The sequence below is a fragment of the Epinephelus fuscoguttatus genome, linkage group LG8 (genome assembly GCF_011397635.1).
Source record: "Epinephelus fuscoguttatus linkage group LG8, E.fuscoguttatus.final_Chr_v1".
NCBI classification, from domain to species: domain Eukaryota; kingdom Metazoa; phylum Chordata; class Actinopteri; order Perciformes; family Serranidae; genus Epinephelus; species Epinephelus fuscoguttatus.
In genome coordinates this window covers 37,055,247-37,074,680 of record NC_064759.1, presented here as the reverse complement: position 1 = coordinate 37,074,680, position 19,434 = coordinate 37,055,247, and the positions used below count along the sequence as shown (strand labels likewise).

Sequence of the window (19,434 nt, the reverse complement as noted above, 5' to 3'; positions counted from 1 at the left end):
GTGTGGAGGGGGAAGTACTGTCTTTGTTGTGTAATCCACTAAAACCTACAGAATACAGATTTATTTTTCTCTTGAGTACTTTAAACGTAATAATCATTATAATACTATGTATTACGTAAAGATGATAGTTAAAATGATTATAACATAAAACTGGTAGGTCTGGTATGAAATAATATCATCTACAGGGTCTGACAGTGCACGGACTACAATTTGGACTACAAAACGGTCCTTTGCTGGCTGTCGCATGTCACACGGCAACAGAGCGACCGTTACAATCCCTGAATAAAATGGCAAATGTTTTATCAGGCTAAAACAAATAAAAGTAAATTAAACGTCCCCTAAAACAAATTATCTCATAAGTGATGTCCAGCTTGAGTATGCTGTTTCGTTTAAGGACAGAATTGTTGAATACAACAACAATTTTGAGGACAGGACATCGCCAGGCATCAGTGGAGCCGCACTCCCGCCTGCTTTTCCGCCACAGTTTAAACTGGCAGTTGTTGCTAACTTCCACGGACTGGCTGTCATAGAAATGTTATTATGTTACAGGCGACAAATGTGTGCAAATATTGCTCAAACACACGTTTATCGTTCCTGAAAGAACCATATTACTAACTCAGCTAGCTGTTTTTGGTCAAAACTTGCCAGAGTTCGTCAACAGTAATGTCTCTGCCTCCAGAGAAAGCTTCCGAGCTGAAGCAAATCATTCACAACCATCTGCTCAAGGTGAGCAACATACGTAGCATTTATTTCAATGTGTTGGCGTTGTCAGACATTGTCCCGTTATATGCCGTCAGTTTTAAGATACACGGTTTAATATGACTTATGTGTTATCTGAAGTGAGACTCACAAGCCAAATGCTATTCAAACATTTATCAAATTAATGTCTACTTCCTTATTGACGAAAGTGCACACATGATAGATCATATTTTATGATATAGCACCACTAAATTCTGTCTTTTATTAAGTTCGGCTGTACTAAATATGTATGTGATGTCATTATTTAAACATTAGTCGGTTGTTATTTCCAAGCTAAGCTATTAAAGGAATTGCCTGTTTAATGTTAGCCTACAGAGATCTGTGAATCAGACTGCTCTCTGAAGTGCAGCACAAATAGGTCAGATGAGTAGCAGTAGGTAGAGATGCACTTAACTTATACATTAATGGACAGTATTAGAATTAAAGTAATAGTATATTGGTCCTGTGTGATTTCTCCTGGTATCTGGTTCGCTATGGAAACATTAATATGCTGTTTACATTAAGATATTAATGTCTGACAATCATACTCTATGTTGAAACTGCATTTGCACTAAGATTCTAATGAAATCCCGAGACCTATACTTTCCTATAGTCCTACTGATATCGAGGAAAAAAACTGATAGGTTACAAGCATAATATTGGAGCAATGTGATGGCTGCGACAGTCCATTTTTATTAATATTGAATTTGGTGTGGGGTGGGAAAACCAAAGATGCACAATTAACCTTAAATGACAGGGAGTCTGTCTTCACAAGATATTCAGATACCTCAAAGATCAATGGTGAGACATCTGTTTGTGACTCTTGTTTAGGTGAAGTGTATGGTGTTTATTGTGTCTTTTTTGTGTTATCAGATGGACATCCATGGGAAGATCCGAGAGGTGCTGGCTGAGACTGTGAGGGATGACCAAGGCCCAGCACACCGATCTCTGTCTGAGGTGGATTTCCTTCATGCTCTACAGCGCAGGGGTATCATAGATGATGTAATGAAGGACCTCCACTTTACCCAGGTTGGTCAGTACTGAACAGTCAATTTTCAGATTTACATACTTGAAGATAAAGCTGACAGCAGCTAATTTTTATAAACTAGATTCAAAATTGAAAAAAGACTTCCTAACTGAATGTAAATAGCAACTTTCTTGACTCATTTTAGTGTTTAGATACTCATTTGAAACCAGATAGGGATGAAAATATCTCCATTGTATGAACTGTATGATTTCAATCACCATCTGACTGTTTGGCATTTTTATCATGTTGGCATTCTCTGGTAGGAAGTACCCATGGATGCAGAAACAGGATCCCCTCCAAAACCTGCTACTCACTTTGTTGACAAGAATATTACTCAACTGAAAAAAAGTAAGGAGCATCATCAAGTTGTCCTTGTTAATGTTGGAACGGTTTAACTAAGACAGCCTTTTTTTTCTTTCAGCCAATATTGACCCATCCAGGCGGTACCTGTATCTCCAAGTGCTTGGTGGTAAGGCCTTTCTTGAGCATCTCCAGGAGCCAGAGCCTTTACCTGGCCAGGTGTGTTCTACATTTACGCTCTACCTGCACTTCCGCAACCAGAGATTCCGCTCAAAGCCAGTGCCCTGTGCCTGCGAACCTGACCTGAAGGAGGGTTTCCTCTTAGAAATCCACAGAGATGGCACAGGTACATGTAAACTCTTACTGTTGGTGTCCGTAAGTCAGGACCAACGGTTCTTTATGCATTTGCTTTATGTTGCTAGATATATTTTCTATACTAAGATTGTAAATTTTTTTGCACTGCAGGAGAAGGCAGTAAAATGGCGGACGCAACCACCATGCTGTCTTTGTGTGACCCGGTTCACTTGGTGCTGATCAAGACGGACACCTCCAGTGAGACAACGCTGGTCTCATCCTACTTTCTTGACTGGAGGACGGTCCTCAGCTCTCCTGGTGGAAGGACCTGCTTTGCTGTGGAGCTGATGGGAGTTGGTGAGAGAGGGTGATTCTGCTGCATTGAATACAAGAGTGATAGTATTTACTGAATTATTAATGTCTTTATTTTTAAAAAGGTAATATCTCAATGGCTAAGAGTGAAGAATGATTAATGCAGTAGTAAAATAGTAGTAGTCCGTATGGTGTCATGCATATACAAGTGCCCAGATAAAACTGAAATTAAACACCAAAAAAAAACAACTGTTAAAGTGGTGAAACATTAGTCAGAAAACAGTAACATTAAATTCCAAATAAAGAATTACTCATCTCCCAACATACTTTACAAGTATAGTCTGCCAAGAAAAGCTCCTTTCCTAAATCACAAGTTTTTCACAATCAACCAATGAATGCAGTTGTGCACACACAAATCTTCCAGTTAAATCATTTTTGACATTATGCTCTACACAGTGAAAAGTAACAAGCTGCAGTTATTACTCTATTATGTAGTTTCTCAAGAGAGTCCTAAAGTCATTCTTCTCTGGAACCACTTGATGCAAGAAGAGCCATGTAATTCAAACCATTTTGTTTACAAATGGGTTTATTCACAAATCCATTACGTAAGTTGCGTTTTAGAAACCAATTCAATTTGTAACTGATCATCCCAGCTACACAGAGAGCTTTTATGTTTTTTGCAATCAAAACATGAGAAAGGTTTTTTTTATGGTTAGCCCTGTTCAGCTGTAAATTCATTGGTTCCCGACCATTGTGGTTGGTGACTCCTTAATGAAGCACTGCCCTCACACGTTCAATATGTTTATGAGTTGTGAGTAGTTTAACCAAAGACTTTCTTTTTTCTAAAACTCTAAGATTTCTTCACCCTAATGACCACTGAATATTGTTAGATATAAAATTTTGTCGTATTTTGTGGAGATAAAACAATAGGAAAATGTCAACTTAGCCTGTGTAAACATATAAGAACCATATCAAATGGGCATTAACACTAAAGATAGCCTGTCTTAGAAGAGGATAAGGGTCCAGTAGCATCACTGGGTTTGCCTGCTGTACGTCCACTCTGTAAACAAAAAATAGCAAAACAAACCCATGTTGCATGCTGCATCTGCGTCTGGGAGCCTCTTGCTAACTTCAGTTGATGCTGGACAGTATTTAATTTGACTTTTTCAAAGCGCGGTAATCAAATATGGTTTTAATGATAAGTAAAAATTGAAACTGTAATACTAACTGTTGGGAATTCTCACACAGTTTATTGTGAACTGTAAACCACTTCATCCCTGGAGTTTTACAATCACGATTACAGAAAAGTAATTAAAAAAAAAATCTAAATATGAGTAGTAAAAACTATTTTTCTTCTTTTTTGTCCCATTGATTATCTTGTGACTCCATGCAGGGGTCCTAGCCCCCAGGCTGGGAATCAACACTGTGCAGTATTAACAGTTCTATCTGTAAATTACTAAGCATATGCCAGAAATGTAAGATTTTTGAAATTAATCTGTTGTGTTGTCTCTTCCCAGCTTTAAGTGATGTGCCAACGGGTTTCACTGACATGTATGTGTGTCTCCAGGAAGTGAATGCAAAGTCCCAGCTGGTGTTTTGACTGTCAGCTTGGAGCTCTACCCTCCGCTCACAGAGACTCTGAGCACTGACATCATCAGCACACAGGTCAGTCCACTGGAGTCTTTTTATCTCTGTCTGTTGATTCATCGGCTTCATTATTCATGAATAAAGTAACTCTGTGAAGTGATTGTGAATCACTACAACAGAATTCCATTAATGCTGTTAGGAATCATTCTTCCTCAGAGTTGATGCGAAGGCAGCAATAAAGCTATAAATGTAGTAAGTGATATCACTGTGTGTTTCTCATTTAGCAATCACTGGAGAGGCAGAGGACGGCAGAGAAGGAGAGACTCTTCCTGGTTTACGCTAAACAGTGGTGGAGGGAGTTCCTTGAGATTCGTCCATCACACCAATCCAAAATGGTCAAGATTTTTGCACAGGTTCGTCTATATTCACATGTTGAATGGAGAAATATAAACCTTTAATTGACCATGTTTGCTTACTTTTAAGGACATTTTTCTGTACTCCTTTGTATTAGACCTGTGGAGTGAATGGGTTACATACAGTATATGCAGACACTGACTAGGGAGTCCCTCAGAATAACCTAATTCATTTGCTGTTTGCCACTCATACACTGGTTTATTGTGTTAGTGGTTTAGGGAGAGGACTGCTCATATTCCTAACCAGTTTAGGGATTATTGAATCCTGACCTCCTCCAATTCATATCTGTTCCAAGCTATCCCTTAACCACCAGGTGTGTCTCTGTGCTCTCTGCAGGATGAGAACGGTGTCAACAGGCCAGTGTGTTCTTACGTGCATGTCCTGCGGGCAGGCCGGCTGCTGGAGAGCCCTCGACAGGCGGCCCGCTTCGTCAGCCTGCTGGCCCACGAGAAGGCCCCAGTGGTGGGAGGAGGAGGAGGCAAGCAGGAGCAGTGGTGCACATTAATGGCTTTCCTGTGCAGAGGGAAGGTAAGGAGAACTTGCCGGTGTTTTGGCAGCCACAGCAGAGATGGACTCATTTTTCAGATGACAGTGCACTTACTGTGCTGCTAGATCATTGTTGTCAAAGACAGAAACAATGGCAGATTTATAGGTTTTTCCCACCAAAATTCCTATTAAATGGTATGTCCTATATTAGTTCTTCTAAATGGAAGAATTCATAGCTGACTCACTGGACTTAACATTCACTTTTTGTTTTATTATCTGTTTAATCATTAGGTATAAACTCCACAGATCTCAGGATGTGAGAGACATCTTTTTTAGGATGTGTCAGCTCTACTGTTGCTTTTTTGTGGTTTAGTATCTTGTTTGTGACGTACTGTCTTTAAGTGAGTGCAAGGCAGTTGTCCAAACTCTGCATTTGGCCTCTCTGTAATATCACTGTCTTCATGGTGTTACTTTGCCTTTGTTCTGTCAGACTGTATAAACAGTTTGGATATATCTAACAGTGCTAATAGTGCTGATGAGTAAATCTTTATGGAAATGCTATTACTAATACCGGCCTTACACCAGACAACATTTCAAGCAATTTCACTGTCGCATTCCAATATCAAAATTAAATCATGAGTTTTATTAGAGTTGCGGCGCACCCCCATGATTTCGTTTGCTTGATGTAAGGGGGTCATGAATCTCTAAGTCTTTTTCTTGTTTTTATTTTTCAAGAAAATCAGACATGTTCAGTACTATCATAAGTTTTCAGTCTTGGCTCATGCAAATACTGAAGTTCAATGACGTGAACATTGTCAACAACCAATGGCTGCACTCCCTCCAGCACCAAACAAGAAGCAGCAAACCAGGTAGATTGTTAACATGGAAGGGACTCCAGGGAGGCAAAAGAACGTGAAGAAGTCTCAGTTGTCTTGTAAAGGAGGAGAAACTGGTGGAGTTGTGGAGTGAACAAGAGTCTGTGTTTGTGTGATCCACCAACCAGTATTTATTTTAGTGAGGAATTTTAATTTTTGGAACAGTTTGCCTCTCATTCCCATGGTGTCCTCACACTAAAATAACACACCTAACCACCAGAGGTTGATAGCAAGTAGAGACAACAAAATCCAAATTGTGAAATATGTAGACAAATACAGTTCAGCTTTATGGATTACACAGATGCTGAATTGACAACAAACTGCCATCTTGTGTTTCTAAAGTTATGTGTGTTAGCAGACATGTGAGGAATTGTTGATATGTTATCTTTCTTAAAGGGAGTTTTGCGTAGTATTTTCCACCAGGAGCAGGATGGGAAATAATCTCAAAAGGAATCTAGTTGTGATCTTGCAGAAAGTGACCATGCAAGATCCCGAGTCTTTGAAAAATCAAATAACTCACATTGTCTTAAGACGTGAGAGGGTGTCAGACTTTCTAGTCTAGTCTTCTAAAAGTATTTTCAAAGCCTTCTAGTATATTGGCATAAGACGTAGGGCTGGGTGATACATAGGTTGCTTTTCACAAAATATTTACACAGTGAGATTTTAGATACAAACTGGTAACTTTAATGCAGCCAGGAAAAGACAACAATCTAAGATGACATCTAGTCTCATATATCAATATCAATATAACATTGTTATATTGCCCAGCCCTACTAAGATGTAGTGTATTTGTTTGTTAATAAGATAAACTTATCATTTTTATTTTATTGCTTTGTTAGAAACAGGTTTTGACATCCAAAAGCAGTAGTAGGCAGTAAGCAGTACATACTGATTGTGTATGTATTATGCAGTACCTCGGTATGCGATTTTGACCACAACTTTACTTGAAATCTGCGCTCAGTGAGTGCAATCGTGTTAAATGTGCTAAATGTTTAGCATGCTGTAGAACCTTCATTTAATCAGGTAATCTTTTTCAGATCAGAAGAGACTGAGTGCAGCAAAGAGGAAAGAAAAATAAACAAAGCCAGTGAAGGCAAAAGGACAAGTGCATGCAACAAACATATCCAAACAAAAAAAGCACATATGCATATGATATACCTTAGCGTAACAAAATTACATACAGCATCACAGACAAACACAGACATCACTTAATAGATTTAAAGTTTAAATCGTCCAGTGCAATGAGACATTTAAGTTTTGAAATCCACTGTAATTCATTCCATTTATAAGGATGTCTTTAAATAGATGAGACAAAGAGAACTGTGTGAAAAGAGTCATAATCATTAAAAGTTAAGTGAATTTGAAGTTGTGATCTCTGGATAATTGCATTTGTGCTCTTATAGCACAATCAGCAAAAATGCATCAAATCAATGGGAAAAAAGTGTAATTGCAATTTGCTCTTAAAAGACCTTATTCTCATGTTTCGTGTTAATTTTGCAAATTTCTTTTCTGTCTTTAAAAGTTTTGTTCTGAGAGAGAACAGAAAGAAAGCATTACGTAAACTTGGTTCAGCTGCGTTTACATCAACTCCGTTTCTGAGCACAGCTGATTGTGTCATTTCTGAGAAAGAAGGATTTGTGCAGAGTTGACTGACTGATGCATTTTCATCTCTACTAGATAGCGGGGAATTTCCCAGACCACCACACGATAAATGTTCCCTGCCTCTCCTCTGTGAGCGGCTGGCAAGACAGACACAACACAACTCTCACAAAGTGGCCCTTGTCAGCTGTGATTTATGAGTTTCATTCCAGGGAAAATTAATTTAGCCTCATCAGTCCCCAGCCTGTTCCAATGCTGCCGTCCATATTAGCACTTCTGGGGAACATCTATCATTCTGACTTGCCCATAGCCCGAGCCAGCACACGGCACACAACAGCAGCAGCAGCACTAGTCCCCAGCTCAACCCAGGCCTCTTTACCAGAAAAGTTGTACGAGTGAAATAAGAGTTGCTTACTGTCATGGACAATTTGATGACTGGAGAGCTTATTTCCTCTCCAGCAGGCTTTTCTTGTGTGTGTTCAACACTTCTGAGAAAGGCTAACAGTGCAGTGAAAACAGGATATTGTATTTCTGTTTAAACAGACTTGTAGTGACATGATGAATTAGATAAGCAACAGGGGTGGTAAGAGGACGTTAGAGAATGTCTTCTAATCTGTCTAAATATAGGGATTTAGAATATGTCAATATTTTTAAATAAGAACTCAGTACTTCCAAAAAAGTAGCTATATTTAAAGAATTAATTTTTTTAAATACAGAGAATGAAGTTGTAATAATTTGAGATAAAAGTTGTAAGATTTTGAGGTAAAAGTTATATTTCAAAAATAAAGTTTGAATATTCTGGGAATAAAGTCATAATATTTCAAGAGAAAAGTTGTAATACTATAAGAAAAAAGGTGTAATGTTTCCGGGATTAAGTTGTTTTATTTTATTATAAAAGTTGAAATATACTCAAGATAAATAGTTTTAATATTTCAAGATAAAATTGGTTATATTTTGAGATTTAATTTGTTCTACTTCAAAATTTAAAAAAAAAATGGAATATTGTGAGATAACAGTTATATTCAGGGTGCAAGTTGTAATATTTTGAGAATAAGCCTTGAATATGCTTGGAATAAATTCCTAATACTTCAAGATAAAAGTTGTAATACTATGAGAAAAAAAGTGTAATATCTCAGGTATAACATAATATTTCAACAATATTTTTAGGATAAAATCAGAATATCTTAAAAATTAATTTTAAATATTTCAACAATATTTCTAGTATAAATCAGAATATTTTCAGAATAAAGTTGTAGTATTTCGAGTTCAAATTCTAATAGTTCCAACCCAGCCTCAAAACAAAACAGGCTTATATGAGCATGGAAGTTCATTGTCGACCTTTGAGAACTGGATATGTAACTAAATAATTTAAGGTGAAAGGTCTACCTACTACCTTTTAGAGTTTTCAACCACATCTCCTGATGCTTTGTGAATGGAGCTGGCTGGAGGCTCGCTTTTTGGAGAGGTCACAGAAAGGTCAGAAGAATGTCTTGTTACTTTGTAGCTCCAAGAGGTGTGTGACCTGAGTTGAACAGGGAAACTCTCCTGTTATTCTTGAAGTACATACTTTAAAGATAAAAATAAAAGTGTATTAGCCTTTTGTGAGAGCTTTATTTTAAGAGAGCTCAAATCTATAAATAATTGATTTTATTAATATATTTTCCACATTTTAAGCTCTCCAGAGGACCTGAACTAATCACTGTCCTTCCTCCCCAGGGGGACTGTGAGGACCACGCCACCCTGCTGTGCAGCCTCTTGCTGGGCTTTGGCCTGGATGCATACGTGTGTGTGGGCACCAAAGCCAAGGGAACGCCACACACCTGGGTCCTGACCCACGGCACTGATGGGAGCATCACCTTCTGGGAGAGTCTAACAGCACACAGGTCATTTTTTTCTGCACTTAAGACAGCTGATAACTTATGTAACACAGCTGAGTTTTTTGGTAACTGCTTGAGTCAAACACTTTCTAAGAAATCATTTGAACAACACTCCTCCTTTGGCCTCAGTTAGCTCATTAGCTAGTCTTTGTCTGACTCTCAGCAGGATACCTCAGAATCCTTTTTCCATGACATTTGGTGGTCAGGCTCTGAGCCAAGGAACAATTGATTACATTTTGTAGTTATCCAGTTCTGGGATTTTGCCCATCAGTTATTGTTTTGGCCATAACTCACTGATGTTATTATGGAGATAGACTTGATTTCATGTACTTTGTCAATTAAAGCAAGTCAGCTATGGAAAACTATGGAAAACTAGGTCTTTGCTTATAGTAAGCAGTATTTTTGAGGACCTTTTTTGTCTTCGATATATTTTTGTCTAAATTTACAATTGTGTCCCAGCCTGTAAAGGTTGTTTTACCTTCACTGTAGTACTTTACAGTTTATTTTATCACTACCTTCATCTTTCCCTTCAGGAGGCATGGCGTAATAGATTCTTAATTTTTTTTTTTTTTTTTTTTTATCAATTTTGTCGGTAATGATACTGATTAGCCTTAATGTCCTATATGTATGGTCAGATACCTGCACCAGGCCATAGATCCAGATGCCCCACCCCTGGCCCCCCAGCCCAAACCCTCCTCCCCCTACCGCACTGTGGGCTGTGTCTTCAACCACCAGACCTTCCTCGCCAACTGTCAGCCCACTGATGCTGTGGAGCTCTGTGTCTTTGACTTCCAGGTAACTTCACAGTTTCCCCACAGATTAAATACATTTGTTTCACTGACAGGTATTGTGTTAATAGTCAGGGACAGGGTTTGGTGAAATGAGTTTTAATATGAAAATCTTCATTTATGCTGCATATTAAATGGGTCAAGGAAGATCTAATCAAATGGACAGTGGTGATTTTAAGACAGAGGTAGCCTGTAGCAGAGGGGTGTGGGCTTGTGACTGGATGGCTGCCTGGGAGATTCAATCTGCAACAGTTCCATTCATCAGCAATTTCTTGTCTGTCATGCTAAAGGAAGGTGGCAAACCCCCAGCGGCTGCAGTGTAGTGGTTCTCCTGTCTGAACAAAAAATGTAAACCTTGATAAGAGCAGTTTTTTCCCTCTTTCTTCCCCTACAGAATCAGTCTCGGTGGAAGGTGATGAGTGAAGAGGCTCTGAAGTCTGTTTGCGCCCCAGGCTCCACCACCTCTCTGCCCCCTCTGCCTCCACTCTGTGCCCCATCTCTGGATCCTGCTGCTGCCAGCAACCAGCTGGAGCTTGAAATGCGCTACCTGGTTTCTGAGCACAGGAAGGTAAAACATTTTAATAGATAAGGACCATTACACTTTGGAAGTTTTATGTTTAAGTCACCTGTGCTGGGCTAAAAGCCAAAACACACCAAGAGTGAAAGCTGAGTGTCAAAATATATACCCCTATTATTGTCAATGTACAACCCCACACCTACGGCATCTAGACACGCGTCGGTGCTCCTGGACACACCGCCCTGCAGCACTTTACACCACTGTCTTTTTTCCACCCTCGCCGCCTCCAGAATTAAATACATTTCCCCCACTCGTTCTCTGCATGTCCATACGAGCTCCAGTAACAGCTCTTCTTCTCTGCTCCTACGGTAGCTCAACTCCTCTTCTCACCATGGATGCATAAAGTGAACTCTGTAGCTGTTGCTGTCTCGTGTGTGACACCCACGATTCTGTCATTATAAAGACAATGTCCAAAAAGATACTGTATTGCCTAGCAAGTCATAGCTCTGGAGATTGTCTCTTAAAGGGATAGTGCACCCAAAAATGAAAATTCAGCCATTATCTACTCACCCATATGCCGATGGAGGCCCTGGTGAAGTTTTAGAGTCCTCACATCCCTTGCGGAGATCAACGGGGGGAGCAGCTAGCACACCTAATGGCAGACGGCACCCCAGACTGATGTCCAAGAACACAAAATTGAATCCACAAAGTATCTCCATACTGCTCATCCATAGTGATCCAAGTGTGCTGCAGCCCTGACATAAAAAGTTGTTTTGAAAAACGTCATATGAACTCTGTTTTTAGCCTCACTGTAGCCTGTAGCTGTGACTGCTTCTCTGTGCTCCGCGTTCATGTGTGCGCGCTTGCGCGAGACCAGCGAAAGCATGAGCTTTGCTTACCCGTGTTTACATCACGTGACACGTGCACCGCAGGGAGAGACAACGGTAGCCACAGTCGCTAAAAGATCATTTGCACCACAGTCTTTTGGCAAAGGACAGCCCAACATGTCTGAAGACTTTGAAATTGAGGAGGAACAGCATTTCTTTGTTGAGCCGTAGTTGATTGAGCCCGAGTATATGGATGGAACTCAGGCTACTGGACGAAGCAGCCGCCGCAGCTCGTGAGCCTCAGCCAGCCGCACAAATACTGGAGTGGAGCACTGGAAACCTGGTGGTGTAGTTGTTTCAAATGCAAAGCAATGCCAACGGATGAGGAAAGTCTTTGCTGCTCAGACTGGGAATTGGCGATGCCTGCGCTTGAGAATCTGGACATCAGTACTGACGAGACTGCTGCTCTTCAGAGATCACCGATCACCCTGAGCGCGCACACGTGAGTGCGGAGCACAGAGAAGCAGTCAGAGCTACAGGCTACAGTGAGGCTAAAAACAGAGTTCATATGACGTTTTTCAAAACAACTTTTTATGTCACGGCTGCAGCACACTTGGATCACTACGGATGAGCAGTATGGAGATACTTTGTGGATTCAATTTTGTGTTGTTGGACATTAGTCTGGGACGCCGTCTGCCATTAGGTGTGCTGGCCGTTCCCCCCACCGATCTCCGCAAGGGATGTGAGGACTCTAAAACTTCACCAGGGCCTCCATCGGCATATGGGTGAGTAGATAATGGCTGAATTTTCATTTTTGGGTGCACTATCCCTTTAAGGTGAGAAATAAAATTTAATTAGGGGATATCCATACATGATTTTAAGCTAACGCAGCAGAGGATGAGGTACAGATCTTTCATGAAAAGTAGTAATAACTTTGTGTTAATAAGCTGCAGTGCAACGTGTCCGATGTGTCTAATATGAGTTGATGCGTGATGTTGTGTTTGCCATCATGTATGTTTCTTCATTTTCTCCCTGCGTTCCATCTCTCCCTTCATGTATGCCAGCTAGCTGGAATTATGTTTGAAACGAGTTTGAATCTGATATGTTTAACCCTATGGGCCCGAACGACGCATAGTGCGTCCAAATTCACACCTGTTCTTCTCTATTGATTTTCTCCGCTACTGTTAGTCAGTTAGAAGCCACGCATATCACGTGAAACAGCGGAATTGTAGCTTTCCGACAAGGCCAAGCACTTGTCGATAATCCAATGTTTTCACAGCGAAAAACAATGATAAAGTTACACTAAAATGATGTATAACAGAGATTTCATACAGCTTTGCACACACATTACTCTTAGATGGATTACTCGTGAATGCAGGCTCGCACAGAAATGCCACGCATGTCATGTGAAAGTGCAGGACCACACACATCATTGTGCTGTCATCCCATCACGCTATAAATCCAGATCAGTTGTCTACAAAATAAAAACCTGACGAATTTCTTTACAGCCCATGATACAGATCTTGTTATCAGTCAATTCATATAGTGAGGAATATCGTATCTTACCACGTCTTAGGCTTGCGTGTGTTTCTCCCTGTCTATCCACATTTGTAGTCCGGCTTTCCAGTTGACACTCCATCAAACTTTGTATGACAAGACCAGCGTACTTCACCTTTGCGCACCCAGACAACTGTAGCCTAATTATGCATGCTGACAGGGCCGTAGTCACCATATACATTGAGGGGGACATGCCCCCCCCCCCCCCAAAATATCCCCCCAGTATATAACTGAAACTGAAAAACAACAACAAACTTTGTTTACTGCAAACAAAGTGGCAAATATTATCTTGGAGGACATCATTGCACTTGGTTGACTATTTTTCTATGATCTTAGATGTAAATATTGCATGTTTCTTTCAGATAAAACACATTTTTGACTTGTGAATGAGTTAATTGAATTTGTTGCAATAATGAAAAAATACTGGTAATCATGTCCGCCTGGCACAAACCACATGTTTTGGACAACTGTGAAGTGACAGAATGTCCCACCATCATGGTTCTTATATTGCCAGATTCCAGAGAGTCTCCCCTCTTCATATATGGCAGAATATGTCTACTTCCAACTTGCTATGGTGAGATACATGTAAAAATCTAAGAATTTAGTCACACAGATTTGTTTTTCATTGATATAAAAATTAATATAAAATACAGGCAAATAGAAGGACATGGAATGATGGCAAATCTGGATAGCCCACATTGTCCTGAAAATAAACAAGATATAGCATGTGTATGTAGCCTTTATAATGACTGTGATATGAGTTTAAAAGTAAAGGCAGTAAAAATACCCCAAAAACGCCTTGGGCCCATAGGGTTAAATAATGTCGGGCAAGTGTACATTTAATATTTCATGGCTTTCTAATGACCAATACAAACATGATTCAAAATACAGGGGAGCTACAGGGAGCACAGGGTGTTGTGTTTAGAGTAGTTGAATAAACATTATCTTGCCATGTTTTCCGTCAGATCAACATCTTAGGCTGTGATTCTAATAATCATGGGATGTAGCCTCTGTCTGGTTTGTTTAACAAATGAACGCAAACTAATGCCTGTCCACAGTGTGTTGACATTTTTATTTTTTCTTTGGCGTAGAGCGATTTTAAAAAATCACGTTTTTTGTTCACTTTATGTTAGCTGTTAGTTTTCTCATATCTAATTTAATATGCATCTTTTTATCATCATTCCAAATTCAAAGCTGAATAAATTCGGGAAATCAGTTTTGCGTTAGTGTTCCCTTTACATGAATCAATGTGACTGACTGTCTTATAATTTCATCATCTCATTGCGTGCAACAGTGGTGAACGGAAATGCAGGTTACATAGCAGTTCCTTTTGCAAATTCTCAGGAAATTCGGTAAAATTTCTGGTTAATTTTGACAGAAAGTTGGTTAATAGTCCCAATATGCCATTTCATATTTCAAAATATGATATTTAATTGAGATTAAATTGAATAAGATTTATGATGTGTATTTCAGAATTGCATTATAAGACAAAACACCAGGGGTAAGCAGTTTATATTTTAGTGCAGTACTGTATAATTTTAATATAATGGTTGAGTGTTTGCATTAACTTGCATAATATGAAACAGCATAGCTTAACATGTGGGTGAACTGACCCTTTAAATGCTACCGAACAATAACAGGTTAGGTGTTTGATTTTAACATGTAATGTAAGAATTACTGAGCTCTGTGGTGTTCTGTTCTCCAGGACCTGGAACTGGCGACAGTATGGGACGACCACCTGTCCTACCTGCTGTCATCAGCGTTGTCAGCCTATGAGCTGGAACGTTGCACAGGTGTCTCCTGTGGCAACGAGGAGTTTCAGGATGCCGTGAGGAGGGCGGTGCCAGACGGACACACCTTCAAAGGCTTCCCTATCAACTTCTTGCACCGCAATGCTCGTAGAGCCTTTGCCACCTGCCTCAGGTGAGGTAGTAGGTAACATGGTGAATTGGTGGTTAAAAATATGTGCATACTGCAGTCACTGAAGCCCAAGCAGCACTGCAAACCTGCCATTTTGCCTGTGAGGAGATTGTATTTGCACTACACCTCAGGCTTATGGCAGCAGTCCCTACCAGCTGCAGTGTATTTAAGAAGACACTGAAGTCAGACCTCTCTGTAGAGGGGGTAAAAGAGAGGAAAGTCTCCCCACAGGGAACAACAACACAACTCCATGTCTCTGCTTCAAATCCTGCTAGAATTGAACACACATGCTCAGATGTGTCCTGAGCTCCTGGCAGCTGATATTAGATTCATATCATGGATTGAAATCTGACTTTAGTTACACCATCTCTTTCCCGACTTTATTGTGTGTTAGTTCTAAGTTTATCGGTGCATATGCTGGCAAGCGTTCCTGAAAGAATTCCAGGAGTATTCAAGGTGGAAACTTTCCATGGGAATGAACAGGAATTTATGGGAAATGATGAGAAATAATTGTAGAATAGAAAAGGAGTGGATATTTACCCAGGAGGTATTTACCATGTCATATGCAGATAGAAACAATCCTTTTACCATATCCTAAGTGGACATAATCCATGAATTTACCAAATGCATATTTTATTTTTGTCAAATACTCTGGGATTTAACCTTGGAAAATTTCTGGAATTTCTAAAATATATTATATCAGTTTTTTAAATGTGCAAGTCTTGCTTTTAGGGAAAAAGAGTCTTCTTTATGTATATTTGTCTATGTTGTGTTTTAAAGGACTTTGCCATACTTCATATTCCATGCTCTTTGTCTCTTGTCTTTTCCTGTTCAGGTCTCCATTCTGTGAGGAGATAGTGTGTTGTCGTGGTGACCATGTGAGGCTTGCGGTCCGTGTTCGCGTGTTTGCCTATCCTGAGAACACATGTGCAGTGTGGCTCATGTTTGCATGTAAATACCGCTCTGTACTCTGACCGTTAGAGCGGTGGTACCCAAAAACTACCAGCTTATGTTGCACGTTGACGTCGGACAATTGTTTCCACCTACAGAAGGACACAACAGGCCTGCTTCCTATAGACTTAAGTATGTACATTGCCGTAAGAATACCTGGACCCACGGTGAGACTAAATTTAAATTGTAAAGTTGTACTCAGAGACACGTGTACAGTCATGTTTGTGGTTGTCTCTACTGTGACGCTCAGACCTTTATTTTGTTGTGCAGTAGACTCTTCCTTTGTACAGACATTTATATTCAGAATTGTATTTATATATCTATTTTTGTAAATAAATTGAACTTTTTTAATCTTACTGTGTACTTTTTAGAGGCTTTATTGAAGACATTTTCCAAGACTAATAGTTAAGGAGAGTTCTTTTAAATGGCATTGACTTTAGTTGCAAAGAACTCTTCTAAATTATTCTGTTACAAATTGTAACATTTTGGCATCAAATTTTCACGTAGCACACAAATAACACTTCAAATTAGGACAAGATTCATGCAGAAGGTTTATCAGGGAATCACAACAATGCACATGTTCATTACTGAATTTTAATCATAGTTGCATTTTAAAATGAAACGCTCATAATTAAGTCAGAGACTGGTTGAGGCCCTTCTTTGTGGAGTTCCACAAAGTCCCACAATCCAAAGAGACACAGGTTAATTGATAACTCTAAATTGGCCGTAGGTGTGAATGTGAGTGTGTATGGTTGTCTGTCTCTATGTGTCAGCCCTGTGATAGTCTGGCGACCTGTCAGCCCAGTGTCAGCTGGGATAGGCTCCAGCCCCCTGCGACCCTGAAAAGGATAAGTGGTTATGGAAAATGAATGAATGATTGAAATGAAAATTTCAGTTTTAGTTGTTGAATTTGCTGCACAACTGTAAATATATATATGTGTATATATATATATATATATATATATATATGAAACACAAAGTGTGTCATTTTTCAAGACGTCAAATGAAAGAACTATTTTTCACTTTTAACTGAAAATCCGCACACCTACTATGACGTAAAATACAGTAAGCTACAGTAATACTTTAATGGTGGAAAGTATCTAAAATTAAAGTTCCAGTATGTAGGATTTAGGGGCATATTTTGGCAGAAATTTTATATAATATACATAAGTATGTATTTATAAGTGTATAATCACCTAAAAAAATAAGAATTGTTGTGATTTCATTGCCTTAGAATGAGCTGTTTGAGTACCATGAGTGGGTCCTCTCCTATGAGGTCCACCATGTTGTTTCTGCAATAGCCCAGAATGCTTGGCGTACGTGAGAAGTTTCAGTTCTGCAGCATCACCGCAAGTTGATACTAAGTTCTGCATGCTAGACCTTTTAAAGATATTTTTTGGGGCATTTTGGCCTTTAATTGATAGGACAGACAATGTGAAGGGGGAGAGAGAGAGAGAGAGAGAGAGAGAGAGGGAGTGACATTCAGCAAAGGGCCACAGGCTGGAGTCAAACCCCGGCCGCTGCGGCAACAGCCTTGTACATGGGGCGCCTGCTCTACCACTAAGCTACTGACGCCCCACATGCTAGACCTTTTAAACCTTAATACAATCAATACACAACAGTTTTGACAGTAATCAAAAGAAAAGAAATTGCATTTTTTTCTTTCTTTCCACCATTGCCACATATTTAAAATGTTTGATAGTGATGGTGAAGTAATTTTGCAATGCTGCTTGTTGCCAGGTTAATATTATTAAAAGCTGGAGAAACACATGGAACACAAGCTGCATTAAGTGATCTGTATGCCTAAAAATGAGCTTTGAAACTTCTGGTTATAAAAGGTGATGGTATTCTGAGGACTGAACATGTGCTTTAGTGTTTTGCACTTTGTGTGTATGGACAGTGTTGTGTGTTTAAAAGTAAGAATTTATCAACTCAGTTTTGGTCTTTGCATTAAGAGTCATAGGTGACTTTGGTATAGTCACTTGTAATACATTAACACAGCACTAGATGGCGTGTTAAGACTGATGTAAGCTCACAGGATGCAGCAGCAGCACTACAGTAGACCTGTATGCCTCCAGCTCTGTGTCTTTCAGTACAGATTGGATAACATAACTGTGGTCCACTTCAGCACTCACTGCCTGATGGAGCTAGATAAAATCAGTGGGTGTGTTTTTAATCAATAGAGATGCATAACAAATGGAAGAATCATTAGGAAGCCCCCACTGTAGGGAGAAGTAAAGTATAGAAATTGATTTAATTTCTGTTGCAAGATATTTTTCATTTTCACAATCCACAATAAAGCCATTATTCTAGCTTGAGAGCCAGTGAAAGCCCACAGGGGAATGCTGACTTCTAATTTGAGACTGACTGATTGTGAAATTGCAGAGAGGGTGAAGTGACAGCTGCCTGGCAGAGTGAGTTATTGTGCGGTTAGGAAAAGTCAACTTGGAAAGTTTTGCCCTGATTGAAGTGCTCTATTAATTGACACGCAGAGGGTAGTTTTGTTGTTATGGAGTGCTTTGCTCTGCTCCTTTGTTTTTTTCCCGCTCCGTGCCATATTGCGCAGTGCTGTTTGGAGTTCTGGGGGAATCGTTGACACATCAGCCCAAACTTTGACAAGAAGCCTGTGAGGATGGCCAATTAATTCGATTTTTCCGGGAGCTAATTTGCAATTCTGCATTTGCCCCAGAGTTGTTGAACACGAGGATCAGGAGGGAGGCTGAAAGAGCGAAATGGAGAGCTAATGAATAATTCCTCCCTTTTTCTGAATGTCACACACACACACACTCACATGCACACCTCCGCTCCACTCATTACTGTATACCACAGGAAGAATGTACAGCAAAGGAAGTGTTTGATGCTGGGAACTCAGGTATGTTTTCAGCCCATATTAAACAGCAGCACTCAGGTGTAATTGACTAATAGGTCCTGTGGGACAGCAGCTCCTGTGTGAAACAGGAAGAGAAGAGAGGGGATGCTGGTTTTTCTAGCAGGTGTAAGAAAACCATCACTCACACCTTACATCTCAACACTGCTGCTGACACACAGTGTTTGCATTCAGTTCCAGACTAAATATTTCTGTATAAACCGTTGGTGTGTGTGTGTTATTGCCACCTTTAGTGATGTGTGCGAGTAAAGAATGTAGATTATTAACATAAACAAAACCTGAATAGATTATATGAAATAACTAAGAGATCAGTTTCACAGTATAAAAAGCTTTGCAGCCTGTATTTTGATAATTAGTGATATTACTAAACTGGATATAAATAGAAGAACTTGCAGGTGGAAATTATGTTCCGGTTCAGTTTGAATTATTGTGCGTACACTTCATTTTTCACACATTTTACTGTATAATAATATCATCT

The 19,434-nt window shown here is 39.6% G+C and overlaps 1 protein-coding gene across 1 annotated transcript; it reads left to right on the top strand.

Moving 5' to 3' along the window:
• Positions 1-489: 489 nt before the first annotated feature.
• On the top strand, positions 490-16,354 carry cep76 (centrosomal protein 76). The gene is made up of 13 exons (XM_049584768.1): positions 490-726; positions 1,612-1,767; positions 2,029-2,113; positions 2,187-2,411; positions 2,531-2,716; positions 4,239-4,336; positions 4,543-4,671; positions 5,009-5,200; positions 9,349-9,515; positions 10,145-10,304; positions 10,692-10,865; positions 14,904-15,121; positions 15,954-16,354. The coding sequence occupies exons 1-13, from the start codon at positions 664-666 to the stop codon at positions 16,090-16,092; spliced, it is 1,992 nt and encodes a 663-aa protein (XP_049440725.1). The 5' UTR covers positions 490-663; the 3' UTR covers positions 16,093-16,354.
• Positions 16,355-19,434: the final 3,080 nt, after the last annotated feature.

Coding starts and splice junctions, on each gene's coding strand:
- cep76 (XM_049584768.1), top strand. CDS start 664: ATGTCTCTGCCTCCAGAGAAAGCTTCCGAGCTGAAGCAAATCATTCAC. Junction 2,412..2,530: donor AATCCACAGAGATGGCACAG/GTACATGTAAAC, acceptor TTTGCACTGCAG/GAGAAGGCAGTAAAATGGCG. Junction 9,516..10,144: donor GAGAGTCTAACAGCACACAG/GTCATTTTTTTC, acceptor ATGTATGGTCAG/ATACCTGCACCAGGCCATAG.